General features: G+C 35.7%; 1 protein-coding gene across 1 annotated transcript in view; it reads right to left on the bottom strand.

The window, feature by feature from the left end:
• PTPRD (protein tyrosine phosphatase receptor type D) overlaps positions 1-18,439 on the bottom strand; it is a 1,111,022-nt gene that overhangs the window by 324,497 nt on the left and 768,086 nt on the right. Inside the window, exons 5-6 of the mRNA XM_034987987.1 lie at positions 6,650-6,795; positions 2,868-3,009 (exon numbers count right to left, since the gene is read on the bottom strand). Coding sequence (XP_034843878.1) covers positions 2,868-3,009; positions 6,650-6,795 — 288 coding nt within the window. The remainder of the gene's footprint in view (positions 1-2,867; positions 3,010-6,649; positions 6,796-18,439) is intronic.

Genomic DNA, 18,439 nt, shown 5'->3' with positions numbered 1-18,439 from the left:
AATTCCCAACCCATTTATTTCATCCCACAGGGAGATATGAAAACTATTCTAAGTTATGTTTAGACTACTTTTCCATTATCCAAAACACCTTTGAGTTTTTCTCATGAAACATTTCCAAAATTGCTAAACATAGTCTTTAAAAAAAAGGTTTAACTATCTTTACTAGAATCATAGATTTTCATACAAATGTACTTACATATGACAGCTATTCACACAGAAAGCTAAGATATTAAAATTCTCACATGTATTTGTTTTATAGAGGAACTTGTTGAATAAAAGTAGGTAAGGTGGGGGGCCCTAATCAACTGGGAGGCAGGAAAACATAAATCCATGTGAAAGTCTAAGTAAAATAATATTTTCCTCCCAAGTTTTTGCTAATCTCTTCATCAATGCATAAAGATTAAATCAAGCCAAACGACTTGTCACTGTTTCCTTTTAAGGGGTGAATTCAAGGAAGTCAGAAGGTAAAGAAAAAAAAAAAATTTTGGTAAATTTTACTTTATTGTACCTTTGTATTACACTTCCTACATAACAGCATTAGTTCTAAACTAGGTGAAGAAATGAGATTAAAATTTTAAAAGAAGATCAACAAATGAGTCTGTGTTTGTTTCATATGTGAATACCTGAAGAAATTATTCTACAATTTCAGATCTGCTAAGTTTATGTGAACACATATATGTATATATATATATATGTACATATATTTTGAAGTACATGTTAGAGTCTTCATAAACATAGTCACTAAGACTCCTTCCAGTTCTAAAATCTGACTTCTGGGCGCCTGGGTGGCTCAGTTGGTTAAGCGACTGCCTTCGGCTCAGGTCATGATCCTGGAGTCCCGGGATCGAGTCCCGCATCGGGCTCCCTGCTCGGCAGGGAGTCTGCTTCTCCCTCTGACCCTCCCCCCTCTCATGTGCTCTCTCTCTCATTCTCTCTCTCTCAAATAAATAAATAAAAAATCTCTAAAAAAAATAATAATAAAATAAAATAAAATAAAATCTGACTTCTAACTCCCATTTGCTCTTTTTCCCCCTATCTTATTCTTGCCTGAGAGATTTTAGTCTTTCCGTCACCTTTTCAAATCTTCATTTTTTTTTAAGATTTTATTCATTTATTTGACAGAGAGAGATCGAGAGAACACAAGCAGGGGGAGCAGCAGAGGGAGAGGGAGAAGCAAGCCCCCTGCCGAGCATGGCTGCCTCTTCCACACTCTGGGAGAGTCACTGTATCTGACCAGTTTTTATGTTTGCTTCTAGGTCCTGAGTCTTGCACTATAGAAGTAGTGCTAGAATTCTCACCTTTATGCAGAAAGCTTATTTAGCTCTTCTTACTTTCATTTTGTTTTATATAGGCCTACGTGCTGCTGTAGAGCTAAAACTCCAGCCCTAAAGCATATAGTCCTTTTGGTTATTATCTTGGGTTATGAGATTATAAATTGTCCCTCCTCTGGAGAGTCTCTCATTGTTTTTCACACCTGGAAACTTCTTTCTTGTTTGCAAGCCTAATCATGCATTCCGTCTTATTTTCAGATATTTTATCAACATCTCAACGTGTTTATAGGAGGATGAGAACTTTGTTTATAAACGTAACTTCTCATAATGGGCAGAAATGTAGCTCAAATCTGACTTACTTGTTTTTAAGCATCATTCTGTTACATGCATTTAAAAGATCTATAACCAGTTGGTCAGTATTTCTCCTGAGACTTAGTAAGATATTTACAATATTTGAAACATATTTTAAGATGTGTAAGTAAATAATCTCATTTTCTAGGCTTCTTGGATTAACTAATTGATTTTGGTAATCAAAGATTACCAAAGATCTAGAAGGAAATGTTTTTGATTTTGTAAAACATACGAAGTGAATACATCCCACAATGGGAAAAAACGGAGTGGAGAACAAATGTTCTTAATCCATGTTATATTCCTCTGTGGTAATGCAATTTTGATCCCTTTTTTCCACTTCCCTTAATCTTAAAAAAGTCTATTCTCGTAAGTGGTGGAATCAAGCAAAATGAAGTTCAAAGCAAAACACAATGAACAAACAAAAGTGTGCGTGACAGAGAAAGACATAAAGGCACAGAAGTGTTAGTCTGGAATGTCAAGTACTAGGTAGCCAATTCGGACAATATTCTTATCTCTTCACAAAATGTTGATGCAGAGATACACAACTGAGTATTATTAACCACCAGCCTTTATTCTCTAGTACTGCCATTCTAAAGAAAGTCTAGAAAGCAGACCCACTGTATTGGATATCTGGCAAGTCATCTCATACTTTGGTCAAACTGTGTAAGCCACATAGCAGGAAACACAGCAGGGGGCTGTTTCCATTCACTTTGCCTTAACAGCTGTTAGTTCAAGAAATATAAAAGACTGAAATAAAAACATACTTTTTGACATAAAGACGTAAGGTGCCTTTGTTTTTCTCAATTCCTCCATTTATGAGGAACTCATCTTTAGGTAGAAGATGTTCCTTTAATTTTGCAAACATCAGTGTCAACTGTGGTAATCTGTAAAAAGTAGTGGCCCACCTTGGTGCAAACAACCTTGTATATACAAGCAATGTTAACAAGAAAAGACTAGCATGTCCTGTTTCTTTTCTCAGTACAAAATCATAATGGTATTTGGCATTGGAAATTAGTACTTCTCTGAGATTTTCTTTTCTCTCCCTGGATAGCATTCTTCAAGCCCCATGAGAAAAGGCACCCACCCTTTGTTTAAAAGTTTCACCCTTATAAACATTGTATTTAAATTCATTTCCCATTTAAGTGTCATGACAACTCTAATCTTTTTAGTGGTCCTACAAAAGAACACCAGGGATAGAGAATTTCAACAATAATACAAGCAACAACCTTGTACTTGAGTACTTACCACGCAAAACTGTGAGTCTGGTGGATACGCTTATTTCTCCCACATTATTCGAGGCCACACATTCATAAATAGCCTCATCCCGCGGAGTCCGTAAGGGTTGTATTCTGAGAACTGATCCAGATCCATCATCAAACTCTATTACCTATTAGAGGAAACAATAGCTGTCACAGGTGTTGTTACAATTGTCTACCTCTCAGCTAAACCTTAATACAGTGGTGAACCAGTCTTTTGGCTCAGAATAAACACAGCAGCATTTTAAGACTGAATTTTGATACATAGTAGTAAAACAGAATAACTGGTTTAATTTAATGAATCTTCTCCTGAACAAAGGGAAAGACATGTAACTACAAATGCAAAGTCTACTGAAAACCATCCATGGTCTACTCATGAAAATATTCTAGTATGTGCATCTAGGACAATTTGACCCTGTTAATTTTGCAAGAGACGTTGCTATGATGGATAACCTTCTCAAATTATTCTCTCACAGCATGTATGCATATGTGGATCGACTCAATAATTGGACTGTAAGGTGAAGAAATAATGCATACCACCACAGACAGCTCTTCTGGCTTAAAGTGTTTCATCCTGAACAGTATAGATGAGCAAACCATGAAGAGAAACTGCATAAATCTAATACTTAGGCAGCCAACGAGATGGCTTTCACAACCCAAGAGACTGATGGCATACATTAATTTTGCTATAAATCATTCCAGTATTTGTTCTAGCTTAGCGTTTTCTGCATTTTTAGGGCATTTTTGCTGTAAAACGGAGGCTTGCTTCAACGGGCAGAAAATTAATGTCCTAAAGAGTAAGCCTGAATTCACTATCATTACGGACTACAATCTGAAGCAGTTTAGCAATACTAGATATTTGTCAGCTAATTCAAGTACTACTTCAAAAATGATAATGATGATGATGATGATGAAACTGATAAATATGGGTACGAAACTGTGGAGTCCTCTACTTGTCTTTTCTATAACTATACTGTGCTCTTTCAGCTGCTCACTGAGATGCTGTGCTTTCTGGTTTTGGTGAGGTATTTTTTGCATTTCCCTGTGACTAATAGTTCCATGTGCCTAAATTATGAATTGAGAATGCCTTGTAAACACATTTATTGGGATGCTCAATCCCCGGGTTTGTGTGTAAACAGGCTTATGTCAACATATGGAAGGAAGATCGAATGTTTTTAAAATATATCCACTTCAGGTCCTTTCTGCATTCTATTTATGTTTTAAATTCACAGAGGCAGCCAAAATGTCCCACTTCCCAATGCACTACAATTTATTTTCAACTCTATTAAGCATATATTTTAGAGTGAATCCATTATGCATCATGGGAGAAAAAGTTTCATAGTTACTAGAATCTTTGACAAGTATGCCATAATTGAATATATATATATTTATAAACATCTCTATATACTTTAAACATTTAATTTATAAACATTAAACATCTATATGTATTTATATATATTTAAATATATATAAGTATGTTTATAAATATATATATTTATAAACATCTCATGGCTTAATGTAGAGAAAGTTTTAAATATCCCTAACGCCAATTTAAATTTTGATTTTTTTCCAGTTTTATTGAGAAATAATTGGCAAACATCACTGTATAAAGTTTAAGGCATATAACGTGATGGTTTGATTTACCTGTATTCTGAAATGACTACTACAGTAGGTTTAATTAACAACCATCATCTCATATAGGTACAATAAAAAGAAAAGAAAACAATTTTTCTTCCTGTGATGAGAAGGCTTCTAACCTATCCCTTAACAACTAACTGATATGTGTCACAGTATGTTTACATTTCTGAACTATTTCCTAGAGTTAGACCTATCATCTTTCAATAAACACTATACTACACATTATATGCTAGTGTTGCAATCTCCAATTTGAAAACCTTATTTAATACCCAGTATTGATTGTGCCCTACTTACTCTAAGCCAGACATTGTATTTGCCACTGGAGATAGAAGAAGCAAAATCAGTCTCATTTAGAGCTCTCAGAGGCTTTATAAACTAGCAAAACAAAAAAATACATATATACTATTACAGATTTTAAAGATTCTCAACCCAAGACTCAGCACTATTTGATATACATGCTTCATGTAAAAATAACTAATTTTCCTTGGCTGTGTTTATATGATTCTCATCTGGAATTATGTAATGAGCAGAGCTCATGCTTTGAAATGTTTACTATTACAATTTAATCTTTGTTACAAGATTTTGTCAAGAACCTACTGTCACCAGCAAGTATGATATCAAACTTCTCTTTGATAAAAAAATTAAATTTCATTTAAACTAAAAAAAAAAAAATGTGTACTAAAGATCACACACACATCATTTTCTACATGATATAGGAAATATTTCTCAATGATTAAGATTTTTTTATGTTTAATCACTGTAGGTATTTGATTTTCAAACAAACATAATTTTAAATTTATAATTTGTAAACTGCAGTCTACATTTAAATTTCTACCAGTGTAATTAATTATACCCTTTATAAGGCATCTGGACCATTTATTGCTCTGTGAAACCTGGTAAAAAATGAGTAAAATCAAAAACGTTCTGAATTTTGTACTTGCTATATTTCTTTTTTTTTTTTTTTTTAAGATTTTATTTATTTATTTGAGACAGAGAGAATGAGAGAGACATAGAGCACATGAGAGGGGGGAGGGTCAGAGGGAGAAGCAGGATCCCCGCTGAGCAGGGAGCCCGATGCGGGACTCGATCCCGGGACTCCAGGATCATGACCTGAGCCGAAGGCAGTCGCTTAACCAGCTGAGCCACCCAGGCGCCCCTTGCTATATTTCTTTAAACTAGAAACTGCCTTTATTTTGCGAAGCTATGAATTAGGCTATGAAGTATGTCAGAAACTCAGGTAAAAGAAAGTGAGTTTTACACTTTGGGGCAGTTTGGAGGTCTTTGTATCCTCTAAGAATCAAGCTATTCTCTTCATGTCTTAAATTTCAGGCATGTTATTGTGTGCTTCTCCCAATTTTTCTCTGCATATCTTATTACCTATTTTTCACCTCCAAAATGAGCAAATTTCTGAGCCATTAGTCTCCTTAAAAACATTCAAAGTAATATCTGAATTATGCTTCATCATCTTCAAGTCACTGAGCTTTCTTGAGTAATTTATTCAAAGGTTTAACTGCAATATCAACCTGGTTGGGTATGTTCTTCCAGAGTAGTGCTTAGCCCAACAACTGGAGCTAATTTCTCATTTTAGTTCATGGTACTTGTAAAACACAGCTGTGAGATGCAATGGACAGCTTCATCTGCTGCCCAATACCCATTCCCCTTCTTCCTTGTAATAGGCACCTGAATCTCCTATGGGAAAACATTGCTTCCCCACTCCGGGCCATAGGGTTGGATGGAACCGACTTCCTTCCCAGCAACAGAGGTAGATTCTGATTAACTTAAATTAATTGGCCTGTACCAACCAGTTGTCCTTATACACTAGACCAGGGACAAGCAAGTAACTCAGTAAGAGCTGGGAGCATAGGAAGCTTTCACTCATCTTCTAGCCTTGGTTGTGGGAGATGGATACCAAGAACTCTGAGCCTGATACAATTAAATACAAAAGTTAGTCACCTGAACCCACAAATTCCTTTTCAAAAAGCCATTTAGAACTAAGTTTTCCAACACAAGCAACAAAAAGGCCATATCTCAGTGATTAGCACACTTCATATGACAGGAAAACAAGCAATATACAAACCAAAGATACAACAGATACATTTTTCCCCCAGAGAAACAGAACAATGGACCTAATACCTCAAATCTCTGATTGCTGACTTTCTTTCCTTTTTTGTTCCAGACGATTTTAGGTCTTGGGTCTCCTGTAGCTTGGCAAATGAAAGAGGCAACTCCGCCAGAGACCCCTGTCTGGTCCACGGGAGTTCTTGTAAACCTTGGAGGTGCTGAAATAAACAGAGATAAACATCACAATTAGATGGAAAACAGAAACACAGAGTACTACCCCACTGCCACCACTTTCCCCACAGCCCTCAACCCCACTGAGGCCAGTACATACATATATATATGCACACACCAGGATTACAAAATTAGAGAAGCACCTTTTACTTTTAAGGGTAGTTTAAAGGGGAGGGAGGTAACTTTCTGGTCAAGATATCTGCTAGTGCTTTTATTGCTGAAATCTGTATTAAGGCAGAGATCCAATAACATCCAAAAAGCAACATCACACATTAATTTTTATTACCAGTATAAAAAAAAAAATCCAATTTGTCCTCTGTAACAAAATGAGCTCATCAATCAAAGTGAGTAAAATTTTAGCTCTTTGATGCCATTATCAGGGCACTGCCAGAAAGTAGCCCTGCTGCTGCTAAGCCATTAAAATTAGTGACATTTAAGAGAAATTCTAGGAAATTTTAGAGAGACAAGAAATATAGCCCTGAATTAGAAGGTTTAGCAAGAAACAGAAATATGGTAAAATGGTAAAGTGACTCCTTAACCTAAATATTGTGCTCTGCCTTACTTGAAACTTAACTTCATAATTTGCATAAAGGATGAGTCAAGAAGCCTCCAAAGTCATGGGGGGGGGGGGGGGGGGGGAGTACGGAAAAAAAAAAAAAAAAAAGATGTAGACTTTAAGATTCCTAAAGATGAAAGGCTAGAAGTTGGAGGGTTTTTAAATGTTCTCTACTTCCTTAAAATGTTCCTAACATTCACCCTTTCTCTTCAAAACCTACTTATTATCCATCTTGCATTTCCAGATCTAGAAATCTATTATATGAGAATTAAGTAAAATGAAGATGGGTATTTATGCACAAAGATATCTATTATGCCATTTATTTAGCAAAGATTATATATACCCTAAATATGAAATAAAATTGGAATTGACAGTGAAATGAAATATGCCATGATAAGAGAATATCATACAAACAGTCAATGTTATATTGATAAAGTTTTTATAATATGACATGAGAAATACTTGTGATTCAATGATAAGCCACAAAAACATCATACACAATTCAATATGAGGGGTATCAGATAATAAAGAAAAATGCACCCCCCAAAAAGATGGGACAAAATGTGCCAAAACACCAGTGGTGGTTTGGGGGAGAAGGTATATTCATTATTTTTCCTACTTCTTTACATTTTTTCTCACATCCTTGAGTTTTTGCAGTTATGTTGCAATTAAATTATTTTAATTCAAAAGCATCTTACTTTTCCATTTCATTTTCTTATCCCTATTACAAATTTCCTCTCTTACTGTTTTTCAGTTAAATGCTATTGAAAAATGGTTTCAAGCAACTGTAGCTAACATTTATTTTGAAAATAATCCTTAGATTTTAAGAAAGAAGAAAATAACAAAGTTCATCACTGTTTGCTCATCACCATATTTTCTCTGCCTTGCTTTCATGTTTCCCACATGATGCTCCTGCTGGCTTGATGGTGTGTTCTGACTCTGATCTTGGTTTTCCTGGATTTAGGGAGGCCAGACTCACATCTCACCTCTCCCATAATGTATATGTATCATCTTGGAGAAAAAATGTCTCACTTTCCTGTTTCTGTTTTTTTTTTTTTTTTTTTAAGATTTAATTTACTTATTTATTTGAGAGAGTAAGCATGCCTGCAAGAGAGAGCACAAGGGTGGGGAGAAGCAAAGGGAGAAGAAGAAAGAGAATCTCAAGCAGTCTCCATGCTGAGCACAGAGCCTGACATGGAGCTCAATCTCACGACTCCAAGACCATGACCTGAGGTGAAACCAAGAATCAGATGCTTAATCGATTGAGCCAGCTAGGTACTCCCTAACTTTCCTATTTCTTAACTGTAAAAATATGAAATGTAAAATAAATTATTTTTCAGAGATCCCTTCCAGTCTTAAGGTTTCTAGCTTAGTGTAGCATCTCCACGATGAGAGAAAGAAAGAAGAGTGAGGAGAGGCATCTTTGCAATGTTAGTGCAGAAAATGAGTCTCAACCTCATCAACAAATTCAACTTGGTGATAGCAGAACTAGTGGAAACACAGGTCCCTCTTTGTTCAGGAATACTAGGAAGGAGAGCAGGCTCCCACAGCCCTGCTCTCTATCACATCCTACAACATCTCTTGGTAGCCGTACAAACTAGATGATTACCAGAACTGCTAGAAGTACTTAAAATGATTTGAAATGACTAACAGTGAGAAGAATAAAAAACACTGTACACTGATGTCACTTTTCTGGAAACAAACAAACAAAAATGATATTAGAAGTGTTTATGTTTTTCATTCTGCTGTTGCAAACAATGCAAATTGATAATAACCACACACTTGTCAGCATCTAATATGAAAATTATAATCATGCAATTAAAATTCTTAGGGAATTTCCCTGGAAAAATAAAATGTATTGCATTGCTACGTTAAATGCTACAATACTGTCATTTTTGGAACCTTCTTCTTCAAAGTACATAGTTTAAAAATTGTTGACCCTGAATGAAAATGAATTTTAATAACCTGTTTTCTCCTTTAAGTTCCACTTTGAAATTTCTTGCAAGAATGTGTGAATGAGGTAAAGGGCTATGGTATAAAATGACTATGTACTAACCAGAAATTAAGTAAATCTAGAATACAGGATGCTATTCTTCTTGCACCTGGTTTTGTTTTGTTTGTTTTTTTAAGGAATAGCATCCTATTTCTCATCACAAAAAAAAAAAAAAGAAGGAAATATGGAGATTCTGACACTCTACAAATAGGCAATGACTACTAGAACAAGTGCTTCCTAAATCTTGGTGAAGGGGGCACTAAGGACTCAAATTACTATTAAACATAGAAATCTGACTTCTAAATGGAAAGCACAGAAGGCAAATCCCCCCATGTTCTCAGGGAGATGATGTGACTACCATTCCAATGTTCAGATGTATTTCTTGCTTACCTTCCTTTTCTGGTCATACCTGAAGTCTTCATGCTAATATTCACAAATATTCAAATCTGCAGTATTAGGACCACTGGATGCTACTATAAAGATTTTATTTTTGGAGATGAGGTCAAGTAATGAAATTAACCTATTGAACTGTGAAAATTTGATTAAAATAACCAGTTAGAATCTGCTTCAGATCTGGGACTATTTTCTTAAATCCTACTAAATACAACTATAGTGACTCAGTATTCTTCAAAAAAAAAAAAGTACTGAAAATGCTCCTTAAATGTATTATTTGTAAACAAGAAATGAAATTGATCACACTACATTAAAAAAAGGTATATCAAGGTATATCAAGTGCATGTACACAGAGCTTTTTATTTTTTTTAATATGAAAGACATTAGTCTTCACAGACAAGAAAAATCATGACTTTCTCATGGGATCTGATGTCAGTTTTTCTACATGTGCCTACAAAATCTAAACCGCAAAAGGGTAAATGCCATCATTCTATGATACAAAGTTTAGTTTCGAGATATGTAGTAAAATGCCTTCAGTGAGCATGACTGTTGCCTAAATAATCATCTTGGCTGGTCAAACTCTAAGACTGATGCTGTCAATGCAAGGCAGCCAGCCAAAGGAAAGAAATGAGAAAGAGAGAAAACCAAACTTAGTAACTCCAACAAATGCTTGAGGCAAGTAAAAGTGTTTATTCTCAGAGGCGTATAATAAAACATAGCACCACTTCCTCCTCTCTAATATCTCAGCTTACTAAAAGAAACGAAATGAATCTTCTGCCTTCTTTTGTCATGGATATTACCCAAATTTAAGTCAGGCTCTGAAGATAGGAAGAGAAGAGAATCCACATAAAAGCATAAAACAAAGACTGCTACTAAAAAAACACACAATATGACAGCCTTAGGTCTGAATAATCAAAATCCCCATGTTTATCCCATGAGATACACTTGGAGATACACCAAATACTACACTTGATCTAACAACAAAAAAAGAGAGAGAGAGAGAAAGAAAGAAATATCAAGAGCTTAAAGATGGAAAGACATTAAAACTTTACAGGCACCAGTACTTAGATAGACACCGTTCTGTTATCATAGCTGACCGCCATTGCTATCCACCCAAAGCTGCCAGCCTTGCGCTTTGCAAATACATTTCTGCTCAAGCTGGTTTTGACAAGTGAGGAGTATGACCTTTCATTAAACTAATGCTGGGCACTGCAGAGGTCAAATTACTGTTAGACCCAGAAAGTCTGTTTTCTAAATGGAAAACAGAAAAGCTAAACATGCATATGAGTCAGAACAGAGGCATGACTGATATTCTAGAACATGCCTGCCATTCTCACTTGCTGTTTCAAAGACTATGCATTCTCAGGATACAGACTCCAGCTCTGGGAATCTGGTAGATTATTCTTCCCTACACATCTCAAACCGCTGATTGATTTTTGCTTCTAAGAGGTTAGTTCGTTTCTTTAAATATAACCAATGCACAGTACCTTTGCATCTAATGATCTTAATATTTTGAAACCATATCAGGTTTCAAGTTGTTAGGCTCTCTGAAGACAAAGAGATAAGCCTAATGAACAGTTATTGTTATTAAATTAAGGGGACAGATCCTACCAAGACCAGCAAGCTGCCTTTGACCATCCTTAACAAAGTGCTCTATCAAGGACAAAATTCTCCCCTTAGTACACTATATTAGATAGAGCTAGACATTAATGGGGGAGTACCACTGAAATCTACTAGTAACATCCATGCAAGAAAGGAATTTATAAGAAATTCTTAAAGGTTAAGAAGACAACTCAGATTTGCAGTAACTTGATTGGCCAACTGAGAATCACTTAAAACCAATTCACAGAAAGGACTACACACTACAAAAGGGAAGGGAAGAAATGAGAGTGCCATTTGTCTAATTTAATTCTAATGAATAAGCCGCTTCTGCAGACATCAAGGAAATATGACGAATGAAGAACAAAACTAACAGCATGTAACTAATTGGCTTTGTTTCTTTCAGCTGATTAACATTTCCTTAAATAGAAAGTTCTGTTTTTAAAGGGGTATTTGTCATAATAATGTACTTAAAATCTTGAAAGGGGAAGGTTAATGATGCTATTTAATAATACTAAGGGAGAGGATGAGGGAATGTTCAGTAAGAATATGTAGATAGTTCTGTCCTTAGGAATCTGCTTCCTCCCAAAAAAGTGTCTGTAGAATTTATGAGACTGTCAACTGAACTCAACCCCATTTTTTCTTTCTCTGGAAGTACCAGGAAGGGAAGCTCAGGAAATGCAGAGCATAGCAGGAGTCAGGGGTGGTTCTATGGATAATGGCCAGGTCTGAGGGTATATGAGCTATTGGGGTTTTACAGTCCCTTCCTGCCACAACACACTCATTATCACTGCCCCAAGCACAAAGAGTGGCTAGAGTTTAGTGGATGATGAATTCTGTTATGATTCATTTGATCTCTGCTGGGCAGGAATGGAGAGAGGAAAGAGTGCTGGAGATATCAGCAAAACCCCAGGGGTACATGAAAAGAAAAGAGGGAGGTCCCAAAGTTGACGCATGACTGTAAGGGAGGCAGAAGTGTGGCACACACATCAGGCTGAACTGGTTTCTACGGCAGATGGTCTACATAAACTGGGGCCAGTGGGGACATCTATCCTATCACATGGGGATCTGAACAGGGTCATGTCTGATATCCATGGCCAGCATAGACCTTCAATGTCAAAAAGACTTTTTCTGAGTCATCAATGGTGCTGTCTTTCAATCTATAGCCTTAAAATTTGACTTAAGAAGCACTATACTTCAAAATGGGATAAATAAATAACAAATCTTTAGTGAATACCATGCAGTGGACTAATGTTCTACATATCTCTTGTGCAATGTTTTCCATAGTCCTGAAAGATAATAGCATTACTCCTATTTTATAGAATTATAGAAAGCTTTACAGTACTATAAAGATTTGGAAGGAAAGAAGGAAAGAGGGAAAAAAGGGAAAAAGAAAGGAAGGAAGGCTCCCTGAGGTTATGAGTGAGTCATGGACTTTTGATCTAATTGTGAAGCCCCAATATTCTTACTGTGCCAAACTAGAAAATGGGAACTTACAATGATACTGCATAGACAATATGGTACTCAATTTATTGTATATGTTCAAATCTGTTTTTTTATTATTATTATGTTATGTTAATCACCATACATTACATCATTAGTTTTTGATGTAGTGTTCCATGATTCATTGTTTGCGTATAACACAGTGCTCCATGCAGAACGTGCCCTCTCTAATACCCATCACCAGGCTAACCCATCCCCCCAGCCCCCTCCCCTCTAGAACCCTCAGTTTGTTTCTCAGAGTCCATAGTCTCTCATGGTTTGTCTCCCCCCCCGATTCCCTCCCTTCATTCTTCCCCTCCTGCTATCTTCTTCTCTTTTTTTTAACATATAATGTATTATTTGTTTCAGAGGTACAGGTCTGTGATTCAACAGTCTTACACAATTCACAGTGCTCACCATAGCACATACCCTTCCCAATGTCTATCACCCAGGCATCCCATCCCTCCCACCCCCCACCACTCCAGCAACCCTCAGTTTGTTTCCTGAGATTAAGAATTCCTCATATCAGTGAGGTCATATGTTTTAGTTAAATATATACTGACTGTTTTCTTAAGGGTTTGGCAAATACTTTGTGCTGTATTACAGCAATTATTTTTCACTTGTTAAGTGAAAAAGGTCACTCAGAAGGCTTATTGAAATTATTCTTCTAATTTCCAGGAGCCAATTTAAATCAGGGATAAATGAACTATGATGCCTAGTCAACAGATAAAAATCAATGGCACAAAATTCATAAACAGATCATGTAAGTTCCAAGGTTAATATGGTAGAGTACTTCTGTATTATTCAGTGTATAAATTAAGTTCGTTCATGGTGGATAAAGACACTGATGTTCTTGACATCAATTTCCCCTTTTCCTTTCCAAAGCATTTCAATGACATATTGTAGGTATGTCTACACCATTAATTGTATTAAGCCTTAGCCTTCAATTCTTTGAAAATGACTCTAAAGCAGTCCTCCATTGGGTAGACTGATGTCTGTGCCTCTGTATAACTATCAATATTCAAGTTGACAAAGGATTGATACATACACTGACAGAAAGAAGAGGGAAAAGGAGGAGAAGGAAAAAGGGAAGGAGGATAGGAAGAAGAAATTTGACTTAATGGAAACATTAACTTGAACTTTCCCTCAATGTCAAGTCCTCATTTCTAACTGCTTGAAAGATTGTCTTGCAGCATTCCAAAATTATTATTGTGGAAACACATCATGCCATCTGCCTTCCCAATCCTCCTTCTCTTACTGTTTCCATTTCTATTTGTGGCACTTCCATCCTTCCAAACACCCAATCTTGCAGCCCCAACCTCTTCTTTGTCTTCTTCTCCTCCACCCCACTACCATTCAATTATTAAGTCCTATAGATTCTGCTTCTACTACATCTCACTCTTTTTTCATATCCAATAACAACGAGTATGATTCTCCTGTAAGATGGACTTTAGAATCACTTGGGAGCCTTAAAAAAAATAAAGACAAACAAACAAACAAAAAAAAACAAAACAAAACTATGGTGCTTAGACTCCATTTCAGACCAATTCAAATAGAATATCAGTGGGTAGGGATGGGTAATTAATTTCCGGAGGACTCTAATGTCCAGCCAAGTTTGAGAATCACTTAACGATACCATAGTATCTAAACTTTCCCATCTGGTCACCCTCACTTCAGGTATTTATTGTTACAATCAATATTACACATTATCGATGACCCTTCTTTGCCCTTCCCACCATATTCTTTGAGGTTTGTAAGAATGCATCTATGATTAAAGCTCTTTTCCACTCAAAAGAAACATAAAAATAAATGAGTTTTAATAGCTTGCCACTGTCAAATAAACCCAGAAATTTTGTTTGGCTCTTAAGATCTTTCAAAGCTGCTGCCAACCTATTTTTCCCAAATATGTTTTACCTTTGCTCATCAAGAACTTAGAATTCCCTGTCTCAGTGTCCTAGTATATGCTATTCCCTTGCACAAAATGTTTTCTGCCCCATTTCTGAATTTATAGAAGTTTTCCATTTTCAATCCCATGAAATATCTTGAAGCTTTCTTTGAGCCACCCATGTGGATGAAATCTGCTCTTATTTTATCTCTTATTGTATCTCTTAACTCTTTTTGTATCTCTTTTATGAGTTAGAAAAGTCTATATTTTATTATAGCTATTTTATGCTCATGTATTTCTCTCCCTTCACATTAATTGAACCTTGAGAGAAGCATTTGTGACCTGGTCATCTCTGAAGTCCCATACCTCCTATTCTTCCCTGGCACATAGTAGGTGTTCATTGCATACACAGACTTGATAAAAAGCTCTCCAAGGTTCTATACCCCCCAATCTTTGGCTATACAATTTTTGAGTATTTCGTATGGATAATAATATTGTAAAAATGATTACTGTGCCTCTATTTGAATTATGTTTGCTTATAGAATCAATTAGCTGCAGAATGCAAACTTTATGTAATACACATTGACACTGTAAAACACTGATGTGACATGGTGGGAGACTGACGGAACCAACCAGGTCCTAAGCTGGCAAAATGTAGCATAACCAAACCACACATTCATGTGCCTGCCTTAGGACTGACTTCAGATGAGTATAACAACTCAATGGATCTCAAGCTCTTTTATGAATTCACTCCACCTCATTGTTATCACATTGTTATCCTCCACTCTGACTCTTTTTATGCTTTTCATTTTTAAGTAAGATGACCTTATTTATTATACATAATAACATACTCATTTTACATAAATAAGAAAACATAAATTAAAAGAAATTTTAAAACATCCTAATGGTTATCACCTTGATGAATATGTTTTAAAATTGCTCTATGCCCATTTAATATTTAATAATTTTTACATAAAACAGGTTATATTATACTATTATTTTATAGTCCACATTTTACTTAAAATATATTTTGTATATCCTTTTGTCAATAAATATTTAAATTGGGGCGCCTGGGTGGCACAGTTGGTTAAGCGACTGCCTTCGGCTCAGGTCATGATCCTGGAGTCCCGGGATCGAGTCCCGCATCGGGCTCCCTGCTCAGCAGGGAGTCTGCTTCTCCCTCTCCCACTCCCCGTTTGTGTTCCCTCTCTCGCTGTGTCTTTCTCTGTCAAATAAATAATAAATCTTTAAAAAAAATAAAATAAAATAATAAATATTTAAATTGAATATCATTTTTATATTATAAAGCATATAGATAATATTTTAATTTACTATTAAACATTTAGATTGTTCCTACCTTTTCAGTATTATAAAAAATGCTTCAATGATTATTCTTACAATTACATATTTGCACATATAATCCCTTGCACATGTAATCCCTATATGTGATTCATTTCTACATGTAAATTTTCAATATATATGATGTATTCCTATATGCAAAACTATTGGATCAAAAATTATATGTTTTTAAGACTTTTTCTACATTTTAAAATAACTCATATATTCACAGGAAAAATATATACCAGAGTATCCAATTACCTAGACTACCGATAAAGCTGAAAATTATCACTTTATCATTGGCCAAATTTTTATCCCTTTGAGCTAACCAGGAGAGATAAAAGGTAGAGCTCAGAGAGTGACTGGTTTTGAGGACAAAGCTGGAAAATCTCTCAAAAAAGAATCATTTAAAATACTTCTCAATTCCATTTCTCCTTAGCACAACAGAGTGTAAGGTAAATAAATGCTCAGAGGTGAACATTCATAGACCAATGAAGAAAGAGGAAAAGGATGAAGAAAAAATATCTACAAAACATTATTACTGAGAATAGTATTTAAATGCAATAGAAAATAATTTTTAATTTAAAAACACTGAAGTTCATTTTCGTCTTTCCAATTATTTTTTTTAAAAATCTTGTAGAGGGATGCCTGGGTGGCTCAGTTGGTTGAGCGACTGCCTTCGGCTCAGGTCACGATCCCGGAGTCCTGGGATAGAGTCCCGCGTCGGGCTCCCGGCTCAGCAGGAAGCCTGCTTCTCCCTCTGACCCTCTACCTTCTCATGCTGTTTCTCTCTCTCTCTCAAATAAATAAATAAAATCTTTAAAAAAAAAATCTTGTAGAGATGTGTGATTAACATAACATAATAAAATTAAATTAAAAAAAATTAAAAATCTTGAAGAGTTGAGATTACATATGAACTTGTCCGTTTACAGCAGTTAAATAAATTTCTAGTTTGCCTTATGTCAAGATATATTAATACCGGGTCATAAACACTTGTCTGACAGCAGTAAAAGTTGTATGGCCTCACCACTGTAACTTTTTTTTTTTTTTTAACACATAGCCATGGGATATTATGACCAAAACAAACAATCCCCTACATTCACTGTGTCTGGGCCATAAAACTTCTCTGAACTATTGACATGTTTAGTAAGACTGGCCATCTGTTTTGGTGTAAGACGCTCACAGTAACCACTGGTTTAGTAACATAAATTTCAGAAAGGCTGCCAGTGGTCTTGAATCACTCTTAGATACAATCTGTAAAGCCATTCTTACCATTCCCTATGCCAGACTCATGCATTCTTAATGAAAACATGTTATCAGCAGCACCATTTAGATATTTACTCAACATTTTCCACTTTAAGCCCCTGGGTTTGCTTACTACCTACTTATGCATTCAAAATACACAGACCGCGCATCCGTTTTCGTTCAATAGAGTGATAAAGGCCCTTATGCTGAAACAGATGAAAAGTCATGCAGTCTCCCAGGCTCATTCAGTAAAGATGTAGGCAAATGACACAATATTTATTGGCTTTTTTCATATTCCCTCTAAATGGCAATATACTCACAAGGCTATTTAACACAGACACTGTATTTGACAAAAAAAGAAACTACACTGACCCTTCAGCATCCTTTTATAGAATTAGTTTTCAAAGCAGATTCATTTATATCATTCACTGCTAATTCACTCATTAATCATAATTTATCACATCAGATGTGCTGATCATCATTAAAAGTAATCATTTATTCTTCATTCTAACCTGCTGCTTATCATGTACCTGCAAATTGGATCACACAGGAAAGGTAATTGGCTTATTTGAAAAGGAACATGAGTGCAGATATAATTGAAGTGGCGGAGAAAGAAAAACTGGACGATAAAACAATACCATCTTTGGCATTTTTCCCCTGATTTTCCCCCAATTTTATGTTCCCAAACTCCAGAATATGGATGCTATTACTTCCCTTCTAAGAAATTTCCAATATATCAATTACATAAATTATGTTTTATTATTGCTTCAGAGGAACTAGAATAGCATGTTGTGCTGGCGCCCCTTTAGACACCAGTAGCAAGCCAATGCCACCAAGAGAAGATCTACTGATATCACTGGACGTGCTTTGAGCCAATAGGAGGTACTGTTTGTAATCCTGCCTCCCAACCCAAGTGAGGTGTTACCACAACCGGCAAAAGCCTGGGTTATTTCTTCTAGGATAGATCCATCTTCCAGGAATAAAGGGACTGCAAGTTTTCATATATCACTTTCAAACTAGTAAATTAGCAAGGTACTTTGGAAAATAAAAGTAACTAAAATATTCCCAAGTAGCTCCAACATGGAAAGGGTGTATATGCACACACATGCACACACCTTCAGGAAGTAGTAAAACAGATCA

Source organism: Mirounga leonina, unplaced genomic scaffold (genome assembly GCF_011800145.1).
Source record: "Mirounga leonina isolate KUSES-001 unplaced genomic scaffold, KU_Mleo_1.0 Mir_447, whole genome shotgun sequence".
Classification (NCBI taxonomy): domain Eukaryota; kingdom Metazoa; phylum Chordata; class Mammalia; order Carnivora; family Phocidae; genus Mirounga; species Mirounga leonina.
Note: the sequence above shows the minus strand (reverse complement) of the source record. Positions and strands in the feature narration are given on the sequence as shown.